At 53.7% G+C, this 13551-nt stretch overlaps 3 protein-coding genes across 3 annotated transcripts; 2 read left to right on the forward strand and 1 right to left on the reverse strand.

The window, feature by feature from the left end:
• Nucleotides 1-847: 847 nt before the first annotated feature.
• Nucleotides 848-3440, forward strand: MONBRDRAFT_11010 (uncharacterized protein; the record flags this gene model as incomplete). The annotated part of the gene is made up of 2 exons (XM_001748720.1): nt 848-852; nt 950-3440. The coding sequence occupies 2 exons, from the start codon at nt 848-850 to the stop codon at nt 3438-3440; spliced, it is 2496 nt and encodes an 831-aa protein (XP_001748772.1).
• A 1479-nt stretch (nt 3441-4919) lies between these two features.
• On the forward strand, nt 4920-9416 carry MONBRDRAFT_28358 (uncharacterized protein; the record flags this gene model as incomplete). Its single annotated transcript, XM_001748721.1, has 17 exons — nt 4920-5444; nt 5597-6211; nt 6371-6513; nt 6599-6732; nt 6849-6959; nt 7058-7108; nt 7196-7323; nt 7425-7493; nt 7576-7665; nt 7749-7920; nt 8045-8103; nt 8207-8296; nt 8430-8553; nt 8753-8823; nt 8912-9049; nt 9144-9203; nt 9318-9416. 17 exons carry the CDS (start codon nt 4920-4922, stop codon nt 9414-9416), a joined length of 2679 nt encoding a protein of 892 aa, XP_001748773.1.
• A 403-nt stretch (nt 9417-9819) lies between these two features.
• On the reverse strand, nt 9820-12380 carry MONBRDRAFT_33856 (uncharacterized protein; the record flags this gene model as incomplete). The annotated part of the gene is made up of 8 exons (XM_001748794.1): nt 9820-9928; nt 10115-10199; nt 10595-10725; nt 10839-11001; nt 11174-11311; nt 11476-11581; nt 11924-12143; nt 12289-12380. 8 exons carry the CDS (start codon nt 12378-12380, stop codon nt 9820-9822), a joined length of 1044 nt encoding a protein of 347 aa, XP_001748846.1.
• Nucleotides 12381-13551: the final 1171 nt, after the last annotated feature.

Here is a 13551-nt window from a genome sequence, read left to right on the forward strand (position 1 = left end):
TGTGTGTCCGTGTGTCTGTGTGGGCTCGTATGTGTGTGTGTGTGTGTGTGTGTGTGTGTGTGTGTGTGTGTGTCATACTCTCTCCACTCTCTCTGTGTCTGTCTTACACTCACACACCTGTGCACTCACTCTCTCCTCTCTTTTCATTCTCTCTCAAACCCTCTTCTGTCTCTTTGTGTCTCTCTCCTTTTTCGTGTCGTTGATTCTGTTACATGACATTGTATCATGTCCAATCAAATTTTTTGATACATCCGGATCTACTACATGCGGATATTGTATTTGGCAGCGGGTCATCAAAACGGGTCATGCATGGCCCATATGTTAGCGTGAGCATTATCAGTTGCCCTGCTGCCTGCCTAGGGACTCTGAGTTTCTCGTGTATATGTGTGTGTGTGTGTGTGTGTGTGTGTGTGTGTGTGTGTGTGTGTGTGTGTGAGCTGCGATGAGAGCAATTATCTGACAACACCTAAACATCAAACCCATGTATTTCGAGTTTTTTTTTTTTTTCTGCTCTGCGTCAACGGCTTTGAACACGGGCGAAGCTGGCTGGCGGTGCATCATTTCGGGGTTATGATGAAGCATAGTCTTCTGGCGTGATCAGATTTAGCCCCTGCCTGCCTTTTTTTTTTTTTTTTTTTTTTCCTAGAAGAAGAAGAAGGCATTGCCGTTTCTTGGAGGCGCCAGCTGTCAACGGTCGTTGCCCGCCTCTTGCGCCCGCACCTGACCAATGCCTCCTCGGCAAGCCGTCCAGACCAGTGTGCATGAGGCCCATGTTCAAAAGCAGGTTGGCTGGTGTAGAAAAAATAAAAGACATTGCTTGTGCACGGCGTCAGTGGTTGCGGTACTCATGCGGTGTGCCGTGCTTGTGATGGTGTACTGCCGTGGCAAATCTGCAGGCTGCAAAGGCCTCACGGCGAGCTCTTGCCGATCGTGCCTTGGCACTGTACAGACTTTGCATCGCTGTGCACGCTGGTGTGGAACCCTCTGAGAAAATAGAGCAACTCTTGGCAAGTCATGGTATCACCAGTGCTGATCTGGCACAACTGCAACCCGATCCGTCGCGCCCGAACAAGAAAGCCCCGACAGCGGCTTCGGTGGCTCGGCTCTACGGATTGGAACAAAAAGACTTTTATGCTGCTCAAAGTCGCGCCGATAGACATGTTGATTCTGGAGATCAACGCCGCATTCTGACTGCTCCTGAACGACGCCTGCTCGCACAATACGTCGGCACACTGGCCGACAACAACAAAGGCAGACGACGAGCCCTGGCAGTGGTGCTCATGTACCACCTCCTCGAAACCCGCCACGCAGCCCGCGAACGAGCGCTCGAGCTAAAAATACCGGATGCACGGCTGATTCAGCCACTGAATGACCGCGAACTTGACTTCCTCGCGCGTCTGAGCACAAATCCCGAACAACCCCCCTTGCGAGAGAAATGGTTTCAGGTTTGGGAGGCTGAGTTTGCGCCCCTTTTGGAAACCGCCAGAACCCAAGACCCACACCGCCTTGCCGCCGCCACACGTTCTCGCTGTGAAGAGCACTTCCGCTCTCTGGGAAATGCACTGCGGCAGCTCAACTTTTTACACGACACCGGGCCCCACGCGGGAACCATCCGCTTAGATCGTACGTCATTAGCTCTCTGTCTTGATGCCTCCGTCCACCCCAACTCAACTCTACCTGAGTTTGCTTGCGTCAACATAGGACTGTCACATGTGTGGTCCATTGACAAAATGCCAGGCCTCAACGCAGGCCTGGGCATGTTGCAGGGCGATTTTCGAAGTGAGCATAGTATGGATCGTGGCGCCGCGACGGAACAAGCGTCCGACCGGACATTGACTGTGGTGCTTGCTATTTCCCTTGATGGCGCCCTCGCGCCCCCCATGGTTATTCACAAGCAAGGCACACTTCCTCCAGAGAAGATTGCCGGCCCTGCAAACCTTCCAAGCAGCCTTGTGTTTGACCATGATTTTGGCCACTTTGCTTCTTGTGCAAACAACAGCGGTGACATCACTAGGCCTCTTTTCTTGGGCTTTTGCCGTCGCCTTCGCGCGTTTGTCGGGCATCGGGAGCCAATCTTGCTCATATCCGATGGTCTCAAGACGCGCATCCCAACACCGCTGATGGCATATCTCAAGTCCATCAACATTTTCCTCTTCCTCGCCCCACCCCATACCAGCCATTGGCTTTCTCCAAACGATCAGTGGCATCAGCACATTTATCGCGATCGCACCACGTTGTTGTTCGAAACACCCTCGGTCGCCCAAGGAGGATCAGCAAGCCTTGATGAGAAAATTGTTGCCCTCTACGCCGCCATTCACAAGCAGCATCAATGTCCCGAACGGATACAAAGTGCCTTCGGGGCCGCAGGTATTGCAAAGGATCGTTGGGGCATCGACCTGATGCGCCATCAGCCACTTGAGGATGCTCCAGATCAGAGAGCGGCCAATGCCTTGTCTGCACTGGATACCATGTTGCTAGAGACAAAAAAAGCCAATCCTGGCCCGCTCTCTGCTCAGAGCTCGCCGCAAGCAATTTCTCGCTGGGGCGAAGACATTCGACGCTACGCGACGGCCCAAGCACGCCTGATCAAGTGCTTCGAGCAGAGATTTCTTGACGTGACGGCCCAACAACAGCAGTTGTTGGCTCTTTTGACACCAGTGTTAGGCGAACGTCTACCCAAACGAGCCCGGGTGGATGTCACTACCGCACTTGAACCGTCAGATGCACCATTGGCTGTGACCGACCAACAATCGGCTGCAAGTTCAGCAACAATTCAGAGCCGATCAGGAGGACAAGCAGCATGCCAGCAGATACAGGAAAAGCTTGGTCTGCCGGCCACGACCAAAGAACACCTCAAGACGGCATGCCAACGCCTGGGGTTGGCTTGGACGGGCAACAAGCCAGACTTGCTGGCTAGACTCCAGGCCAAAATGGGATTGGTCACTGAAGCCCAACCATCCACGGCGTCGGCACACGATGTTGATTCACTTGAAAGCGCGGAAGCAAGTATGCAGAATACCATTGTTCCAACAACTGCAACTGCAATACTGCAATCGGTCTCTGAAGTCCAGCCAAACGCCGTGGCGATAGAGTCACCACGGCCCTCATCAGGCACGCTTGCCAGCGCTCATGATCCGACTGTGAATGGCCCCAATTCGGAAGAATCTGGCTCTTTTTTCGACTGTGTCAACATCTGTACCAACTCTAGCCTTGATCTTCGTGGGCCTTTGTTCGAGTGGGTCACTGACCTACCTGAGGACCTGCTCAGAGGCAACGAGGAGGTCGACCCAGCTCTTCTTGAAGCTCAGTGGTTCCAGCAGCCGAGCCAGTTGAACATGGAAGAGATGGATCGCTTGATTCAAGCCTGCGATGGCCCTACGCGTGCATATCGAGCAAAAGTCGCAAGGTTGACATCCGCGCATGACACATTGTTGACCTAGGACTGCGTTGGCTGAAGACTTCTGACTATCTATAAATTTGGTTGTCCACCGTGTGTCAGTACGGCGCCGGCACGTTGCAGGTTGCGCCACCCAGTTGCTCTGGTATCAACGTGCATCCTGTTGCCCTTTTGGCTCTGCCAAGTTTCAGTTTAGTGATTGCGGTGCAGAGAAATCTCGACACGTGAACAGAGTGCTCTTTTTCTTGTTTTTCCTTAACCCCTGAAAGAAAGGTGGTGCTCCAAAGCTGCCCTAGTCGTCCAGCTGCGCCGACCTCCAAACCACAATCAACACACAACTGCATCTTACGGCGCTGAGCAACGAGAAGCACGCGTTGCAGTCCATGCTGATGCTGATTAGCACCTCAAGTCCTGCGGAGACCATATCGCAGACCAGGTTCAGGGAGGGCAAAGCAAAAGTAATTTTACACTGAAGTTGCACCAAAAAACACAAGTAGACACCTGACGGGTGCGTATGGGAAAGAGGGTTTGTGCGAAAACAGAAACAGCCAACCATCACGGCAAGGTCGAAATGAACAACATGTAGTTGTAAAACACAACGTCGTGCGAGCCGCCGTAAATGTTTGTCGAAAGCCTAAAAAGTAAAACGACTTTTAAGAAAGTTAAACATCGACCTTGAATGGGGAGCACTCGACACAACCACCGATTGACTTGAGCGGGGGCTTGATCAGCTTCATAGCAATAATACCAGCCTACATGCCACATGCACCAGGGATTTAAAGTGGCAGGGACAAGACGCGAGGCTGATACGCCCGCCGCCGCCGTCGTTCTTGTCGCCATAGCATTGCAGTAAGAAACTTCCTCATAAACAGCAACATATAGTAACACTGATCTCCCAATTGAAACTTCAAAAACTACAAAATTCGCAACACAAACTCTCTATTTTCATACTACAACACAAACCATGATGATATCTTCAAATTCTATACTAACTTTATGCTTGATATAACATGAACAATCGAAAAAACAGCAAAAACCATGTTTATAGCTACATAAACCCTTCACTGAAGAACAACTCAGCAATCACAAACCAACACAACAAAAGGAGATTGCCACTGGATCATCTCTCTGAAACCCCTTGCAAGCCCCGTTCAAATGCTGCTCAAAGTCCCGCTGCTCCCACACACTCTCTCACTTCAGCTCTTGAACACCAAGTCGTGCGCACACACACACACGCACTCGCTCACTCACTGCGCTCTGCTCGCTGCTCGCTGCTCACTGTGTGAGCCCTTATCCCACTCTTTGGCGGTACCGGTGTGTGCACTGGGTGGGTGATCCAGTGGATCAAGCGTGGTGGCAGCGGGGTGAAGGAGTTGGCGCGATATTGGGGTCATTTGGCGTCGAAGGAACCGCAGTTGATTGTTGCGTGAGCGCGGGCGATCGGCTCGCGCGCCAAGACCCATCACGTCCCGAGGATCGCGCTTGACTCTGGTGGTTGGGTCAGGACTTTTTCTTTGGCGACATGAGTGCTCCTCCGCGGCCGGCGCCCCGGCCCCGGCCCAGACCTAGACCACCGCGGCCAGCACCACCACCGACATCACGGATTGCCCACGAAGACGAACAGGAGACCGCGCTTGAGCCCTCTCCCACCCCTCGCGTACGCGTCAATCACGAGATCGCATCCCCGCCAACACACCAGACCGATACGTACGAGTACGCGGCTTACGAACAGGATGAGTCGTTTGATCAAAGCGGTCTCAACAATGCCGATGTGCAGCATCGATGTGAAGAACCGGTAGTGGATTCGATGACAGCACACGGCGATGAGATCAGCGTACAGCAAGCACAGGATGACAGCGAGCTTCGGGTGGAGGACGAAACCACATCTCTTCATGCTTCTACAGCCACGGCACCGGCCCCAGCCCCTCGCGTGTCTCCCCGCCCCCGACCCGTTCCGGCTGCGCGGCCCACCCCGCCAAGCAGGCCACCTCGGCCCGTCTCCATGTTGTCTTCAGCCGAACCTCCGCGCCCCTCTCGCGCTGCCCCCGTACGTAGCTCTCTACCTGGCTTGTGTCCTTGTCACCTCCAAATGGCTCTGCACACCACTCTTTGAACTTTGCGTCTTGTTTGAGTACTGATCCGCTGACTTCTTCCAACCAAACCCCTGCCCCTCATCTCTGCTTCGTTGATGCTTGATAGCCCCCACCAAAAGCAGCACCGCCGCGACCGCCTCCGGCTCGTCCAGGCCCGGCACCTCCCCGTCCACCATCTGTTCAGGTCACCAATGATGAAGCCGGGTACAACTCCACATCCTCCTCCAGCTCAGAATATGAAGCTGAACCCGAGCCCCTGCCCGCGGGTGTTGGCACTGACTACGACCATGATGCGAGCTTTGATGAAGCCCGCGCTGAGGATTACAGCTACAACAGCTACAATGACAGCCTGGCGAGCAGCTACGACGCCCCGCCCCGCCCTGCGCCCCGGCCTTCGCCTCGCCACCAATCCTCAGAGAGTAGCCTCATCACTGATCCCAGCATCGACTTTGACAGCGATACCGACGAAGAGGCGGCTGAAATCCACCCTAGCACCTATGTGGAGAGCATGAGCAATGACCCTGCCTCCAATCAGCCAGAGTTGTCCCCTGAAGAGCGCAAGGTTGGGCCTTTCTCGCTTTTTCTCGCCCTGCCTCACTTGACTCACATCTGGCACTTACCACCTTGCTTTTTGGACCAGCAACAAAAACGATTGGCCAATGTTCAGGAAATGGTGACGACCGAGGAGAGCTACGTGCGCAGCCTCTCCATCGTGGTTGATGTGAGTTACTGTCATCCAGCTCGAGGCCCCCCTTTGAACACCCCTCCCCTCCACTCCACTTTTTCTCCTCCCCCCCACCTCCCTCTCTGTCCCCTGCCGAGTCTCGTCTGCTCTACACCCAGTGCTCACTGCGTATCATACCTTGCTACTATCCCAAAGGTATACAAGCCACGCATGACTACCACCGAGTTTAATCTCGAGGTTCCCGTTCATGTGGTCAAAGATATCTTCTCCAACATTGATCGTATCCGCAACACCCACCAACGCTTTCTGAAGGTTCTTCGCGAACGCGTGGCAGAATGGTGCGTTTTGTCGTGGCAAGCTCGCCTGCTCGTGGCCCCGCTGTTGCTCTTCACGCTCATGGCCCGCGGTGAGGACTGGTGACAGGGAGCACAACGATACCATTGCGGACATTTACCTCAAATTTGCTCCCCAGCTCAGCGTTTACACCCACTATTCGACCAATTTTGACAAAGCCTCGCGCCTTCTTGATGAGTGGACCAAAAAGTCGCCACTGATGGGTCAGGGCCTGTCTTTGTTTGCTCTCTCGCTTGTTTCCCAACGCTGTCAACGCGCCTCTTGATCGAATCACAGATCTCGTCCTCATCTCGCTTTCGGCATTGTGCATATTTTCTAGCCTCGGTGCTGGCCGAGTGCAATGCACTGCCAGAGAGCGCGCGTCTGGGTCTTGGGGCTTTTCTCCTTGAGCCTATTCAGAGGTTACCACGGTTCAAGCTTCTCTTATCCGGTCCGTGACCCCGACCCCGTAGCCCGGGTTTGAAATGTTGTTTGCCTCTTTGTGTCGGTGTCTTTCACGCCTAATTAATGGTGTCTTGCGGTGTACAGATTACATCAAGTATACGCCTGAAGATCACCCGGATTACGAGCCAGCCAAAGGTATGCCTTGCGAGACGACCGGGTTGCGGCGTGCGTTCTACCTGCATCGTATGCTTTGGCCACAAACTGATGTATTACTTTCAACAGAGGCCCTGCAAAAGATTTTGAACATCGCCTCGCATGTCAACGAAAAAATTCGTCAGACCGAGAATGACATCAAGATCAAGCAGCTTGAGCGCATGATCCCCAGCATCAACGTTGTCAAGCCAGGCCGGGTGTGTTTCTTAGCGGCGTCTCTTTGACTGAGTGCTCTTCTTCTTGCCTCGTACCGGACTCATCATCGTACTGCACCATTTGCGACCTGTTTGCGCTACAGATGGTTCTGAAGGAAGGTCAGCTGATGAAGATGTGCCGCAAGGGGCCTCAGCCCCGCGTGGTCATCTTGGTGAGTTCATTCATGCGCTCGGGTCTTCGCCTTGCGTTCGTGCTCGTGCGAAGCAGACTCACGACACCTGCCAAAATCACAGTTTAGTGATATGCTGCTGTATGCTCAAGAGCAGACGGGTCTTGTCACGACCTATGTTGCTCCCAAGACAATATCCTTGCGTGAGATGCAGGTTCGTCATGAGGCTAGTCTGCCTGGTCGGCGATTTCGGCCTTGTGTAGCTCATTCATCCGAATAACGAATCATCTTTGAAAGGTTCGAGCCAAGCGCCTACCCGAGGGCCTCTACGGCGTTGAAGTCAAGGGCAAGCAAAGAGCCTTTTACCTCTGCTCCGAGGAAGAGTCTGAGCAGCGTATATGGGTAGCTGAAATACAAAAGGCCATTGAACAGCTGCTGGCGAGTCGCCGTGAGCGTTCAAACCGCCGAGGTGAGCGTCTTGCCCATCGTACCAACTTGCCCTGAGTCGCCCTACGTCATCGGCATTTGGCGCCACGTATACTGACACTTTCACTTGCGCCTCAATGGCTTTTCACCGCTACAAACCCCGACAGGCAGCGAGAGCCGGCCCGCCAGTCGTGGATCAAACTTTGCAGTTGAGGCACCAATCTGGGTGAGAAAAAGTGCCCAGCACCGCCTTTGTAAAGGGCATGTCTTCCAATCAGATTTCTGGAACCACGCCCTGATCGATTTACTGTGGATTTGGTGGAATGCAGATTCCCGATCACGATGTCAGCATGTGTATGGTCTGCACATACGAGTTCAACATGATCCGGCGGCGCCATCATTGTCGATCCTGCGGCAAGGTTTGCATTCGACGTGTTGCAAACCCGTCTAATAGCAGAGAACAGAGTCAATGATTTCAGGCATCTGGCCGCTTCTGACCGCCTCTGCTCTACGCTTTTGCTCTGACTGGGTATCACACCTGGTGGATGTTAGGTGGTCTGTGGGTCGTGCTCTGGACACCAACTGCAACTGGCATATCTGAGCCATGAGTATGGGCGGGTGTGCGACGAGTGCTTCCAAAAATGGGAGGATATCCAGAGCAGTAAAGGCCTGACCGGTGCGTTGCTTGAATGACCCACTTCTTGTTGGCCTGAAGAAACGCTCGGATCGCAAGCTTGCTTGGGGAGAAGAGGGAGGGGGCGTGTGTAGAGGGGGTAGAGGGTACCAAAACTGGGCAGACGACCCGCTTGGTCGGTCGGGTTGACTCACGTCGCGCAACACGCGTTGATTTGCGACATTGTTCCATGGTATGGCAGTGTCACGCACTTCAGGACCGCGGCGATCGCGGCGAGACCGACGCTCCATTCGCCCCGAGCGGTTGCTTCAGGTACGCATGAATACCCAGCGCCGTTTGTTTGGCATGAAGTGCAAGATCATGTTTAACATCATGCCTGTGGTGCCCTGTCTTGCTATAGGCTGCTGCAGGATTGTCCGAGGCCAGCGATGTGGTGCGGGCTGGTTACTTGTCTGAACAACGAATGTTACGCCGCTCTCAGCGGCGGTGGTATCAGCTCAAGACGGACTTTGTGCTCTATTCCTACAAGGCTCCTGAGGTGGGTCTGCTCAGACGTTGCTGGGCGATGTAGATGGAGATCAGGCGCCTGGATTGACTGTCGCTGGTATGGTGCCCCGGTGTTGGGCATGCAGGACCCTATGGCTTTGGCCAGCATCCCCCTGCCGGGATATAGCATTGAGCCCCATCAAAAGGTGGGTGGCATGGTACCCCAGCCGGATCTGTGGCATGTTTCATTTTTGACTCATCTGCATTTGGATTGGGACGTCTTGGATGCGTGAATGGGGGACTTTTGTGCGTTTGGTTAGGGGGAAGGCGAGGATACCGAGTACGGCGTCAAGATTTCCCACCAAAACTTGAAGCAACACATCTTCTTGGCAGATTCTCAGGAACGGGCCCAAGAGTGAGTTGGGCTGCACTGCATGGCAGCGACTTGTCAGCTCGTGTTTTTTTTTTTCTTCCTTTTTTTTTTTTTTTTTTTTTTGGCGGGGAATGATTAAAAATGGTCTTACCTTCCTGTGGAACGCCTGATTAGGTGGTTTGAGGTGCTGCAGGCGGCGTCCATTCTGCAATTGCCCGAGGGGTTTACGCCCAGCCAACCGACTGACATGGAGATTGTGGAAGAGGAGGCAGAGGAGGTTACCGAGGCCTAGCTCAGGAGGCAGACCCCAACGTTTCAGGTTGTGACAGGATACTGCGTAAGAATGGTTGTTTGTGAGAGCTTTTTTTTTTTTTTTTATGAAGGGTTGGGGTAGAGTCTTTGAGTTTCTTGTTTTTTTTTTTTCCCAAAGCATTGCCTGGCGTCGTGCTTCAGGGCAAACCCTTTGTACCGATTGTATGGGCTGGGTTAAGCTTAGCCCAGATTGAATTGACTTGTGTCTTGACTTTTGTGTGTGCATGTGAGAGTTTGAGTGAATGACTGCGGTTGGCATTCGGATCATAGCGTGTCATTGGGGTCACGAGTCATGGCGTAACACCATGCTTGTCGTCAATGTCTGGGTTTGAGATTATCACCGGGGTTGCTGGCTCAGGGCAAAAAAAAGAAAAAAAGATGAAAGAAAAAGAAATGCGAGGGTGACGAAAGGAACGTCAGTTATCTTCGCACCATTCGACGTATTCGTCAATCAGGGCCGGCCAGGCAGCTGTTGCATCATATTTGCTCAGATCGCCTTCCGTCTCCTGCATAAAGTCTAACAGAAGATCCCACGTGTCCTGTGGAGGGGACGGGCCATACAGACAGCAGCATCAGGGGTGAGGGGGTGGCAGACAAAAAGCTGGGCTGCACCAGTCCAGGGGTGTGGCATGCTGGGCAGAGAGCAAGACATACGCGGGAGATGGCGCGCTTGTTCTCGAGACGAAGAAACTCAATCCACTTGGCAGTTTGAGGTATCCGAGGACAAGAAGAATTTCCCAGAGCCCAATGGCTGTGTCAAATTCTGCAGATGCTAAAAGTGGCGGCACATGATCCAGGGAACCGGACGGAGGTAGCATCGAGTCAGCCATTGGCATCAGGGACGAGTCGAAAAGAGGTCGAGCCGGAAGCACCGGCGGTGATTTTGGCTGGATGGCTGGTGCAGGCACGCACCAAGGGACTTTTGGCCTGGGTTGCAACTGTAGGGGTAAGTGAAGCGGTAGACGGCTTTGAATGTTTCGGGGTCTTCGAGTTGAGATCGTAACCGCGGGATTGCGTCGACCAGATCCTGCTGGTTCTTGATGCTACGGGGGGCGGGTCACCATAACCCAAGGAAGGTTGGACGTTGAAAGAGTCTGAGTGAGCTGGCCATTTGGGATGTGTACAGCAAGACGCCAAGCCCAGTGAGGATTCGTACTGAAGCGTGCTACAGAGCTGGTGGAATTCAGACTTGGTAAAGATGCAGACGGTTTCGGCGTTGGCGTGGTAGGCTAGGACAAGCATGATGGGGTCAGCCGGCTCGACTCCCAGGTGCTCGCAGAGCTTGATGATGCCGTCAATCTCGATGGCATCCTTGTTGTCTATTCACCGGATATGTGAGTGTATGCAGGAGTAGCCTGGTGCGGGGAGACAAGAAGAGGCGGAAGGACTGGGGAAAGGTAGGCAAGATGGGTACTGGCGCATGGTTGTGTAGACTGGACTGGAGAAGGTGTCGGAGCTCTACTGCCACGGCGGGGCGCTCGGCCAACATACCCTTGTATTGGTCGAAGAGCTTGTCAATGGCGGCTGGGTCCACGGCCGGGGTTCCTGAAGCAAGGTGGCTGCGCGAGCTTGCACCAAAACTGCTGGGGTGAGCCATAAACGCATGCACGGCTGCCTCGGTCTGCCAACCTAAAGCCAAACGGCACCACAGCACAAGGAAACAGAGGTGAGCACCTCGAAAACGGATTGGCCCCCCCGATGCAGCACATAGCGCTTCAATGAAGTCTAATTTTGCTTGAAAGGAAACGAAAGAGTCCAAAACCTAAAAAGGGGGCTTGGTTGATGGGGCGTACCGCATGCTTCGAGGCAGGCAATGGCCACGGTCTCAGAGGCACCGGTAAAGTCTCGGACAGTCCGAATGCGGTTGGCCTTTTCCCGCGACGAGATCTTGCGCGAGAACTAACAACGGCAAGCCAGGAAGGGCTGTGAGCGCGGTTCGTGCTGCATGAGCAAATTGCTCACAAGATGGGAGGGAGGGGTGGTGCCAACCCCTTTGGCAAGTCGCTCCGGGCGTCAAACCCTCCCAAAAAGCGCAAACCCATGCCAGGGTCCGAGCCGGGCAGAGTAGCGAGCGTTGGAAAGCAAAGCAAAACAACCAGCAAACAACACCCAGCCATGCCCCCTTCCCCCACTCATGACGCGTCACAAGAACCAACACCCGCAAGTCCCTGCCCAAGCCCGCACCCACGCCCAGCCAGGAGCAGAGGCGCTCCGCCACGGCCTCGGGAGCACCACACTGACCATGATGATGAGGATGATGAGGAGGAAGAGGAGGAGAGGAGTGAGGGGACTGGTGAGAGAGAGAGAGAGAGAGTTTGAGAGAGAGAGAGAGTTTGAGAGAGAGAGAGAGTATGAGAGAGAAGAGAGAGAGAGAGTCTGAGAGAGAGTTAGAGAGTTTGAGAGAGTTAGAGAGAGAGAGAGAGAGAGAGAAGACAGAGAGAGTATGAGAAGAGACAGAGAGCTTGTTTAGAGAGAGAGAGAGTTTGAGAGAGTTTGACAGAGAGAGTTTGAGAAGAGACGAGATATTTCAGCAGACGAAGTGAGTGAAAGTATACAGCTCTCGAAATCAGTGGCCATTTCCAATCGAGTCAGCTCGATTATCTGACATGATGACAATCCAACGACTGCCTGATGGTTGGGCCAGCTGATGCAAGAACCAGCCTTCAGGAACAAGTCTTAAACGGGACCAATGCCACATGGTAATCTTTTGCAAGCCAAAAGCCCTTGACGTTGGAGCAAACCGAGCAAATCTGTCAAGATTATCACCCCCCTCTCTGCATAGTGAGCAACACCCACGACGACGTCGTCCCAACGATTTGATGGCTCCTGCCCGCTCTGCGACCAACCCGACCCGACCCGACCCGCCTTGTCTGTCTGTCTGTCTGCCTTTACTCTGCTCATGCGCCGCTCTTTGCTCAAACGATCGTCATCTCAGTCCCCACCACACACTCAAACTCACACACTCACATAGACTCCCACACTTTTGTAGACAAATCGTTCCCGCCAAAACCACTACTGGGTTCGTGAAGCATTCAAGGAAGGTGAGCCATTACCCACACGAAGCCAAGTCACTTGTTCCTTGTGGCTTTTCTTTTGTCTCTTTTCTTGGGGCTGACGCTTCTCTGAGCTTGTCACACTCCATGCATCATTCCTCTGACTTGCATTGATAATGCTAGTGTGTTTTCCTGTTTTAGGACGTTGAAGCGATTCAATCTCTGTCTTAGTCACAGTTCAAAACCTGCCTCTCTTCAAGCGCGCTTGCTTGCTTGGTACGTAGAAAGCCTCGCCGTTGGTTCGGTCCCCCTTCGTCGTCCTCGTCGTCCTCTTGGTCGTCTGTGTGCTCTTGGTCGTCTCGTTCTCGGTCTTCCTTGGTTTTTCCGCCGTGCACCCTCCCGGCAGTCTCTTGCCGAGACCGCCGTCGCCGAAATCTCGTTTCAATCATTGCGTGTGTGCGTGGGCGTGCGTGTGTGCGCGTGTGTTTTTTGGGCTAATGAACGCGCGGGCCCTCTCGGGCATGCTCGTCGTTCCGCCCGCCCGTCTTCTCTTCCCTCTTCCCTCATCCCTCATCCCTCATCCTTCATCCCTCATCCCTCATCCCTCATCCCTCATCCCTCATTCTCACGCACCGTTTTTTATTCTGGTCCTTGTAGACAGGGAAGCAACCCTCTTGGGCTGCGCCATCTGAGGCAGCCCCTCAGGGCCTCACCGATTTCAACCAGCCTTGATCTTGAATGCCCTCGGCTTAATTCGCCTCCCTTTCCTTTCGTCTTTCTCTTTCTCCGTATCTTGGCGCGGTGCAGGCGGCCAAGGATAACAAGCCTTGGAAGTCGGGTTTTCCGCTTCCATCTCTGCCCGTCCCCCCCCCCCCC

The sequence above is a fragment of the Monosiga brevicollis genome, genomic scaffold (assembly GCF_000002865.3).
Source record: "Monosiga brevicollis MX1 MONBRscaffold_25 genomic scaffold, whole genome shotgun sequence".
NCBI lineage: Eukaryota > Choanoflagellata > Craspedida > Salpingoecidae > Monosiga > Monosiga brevicollis.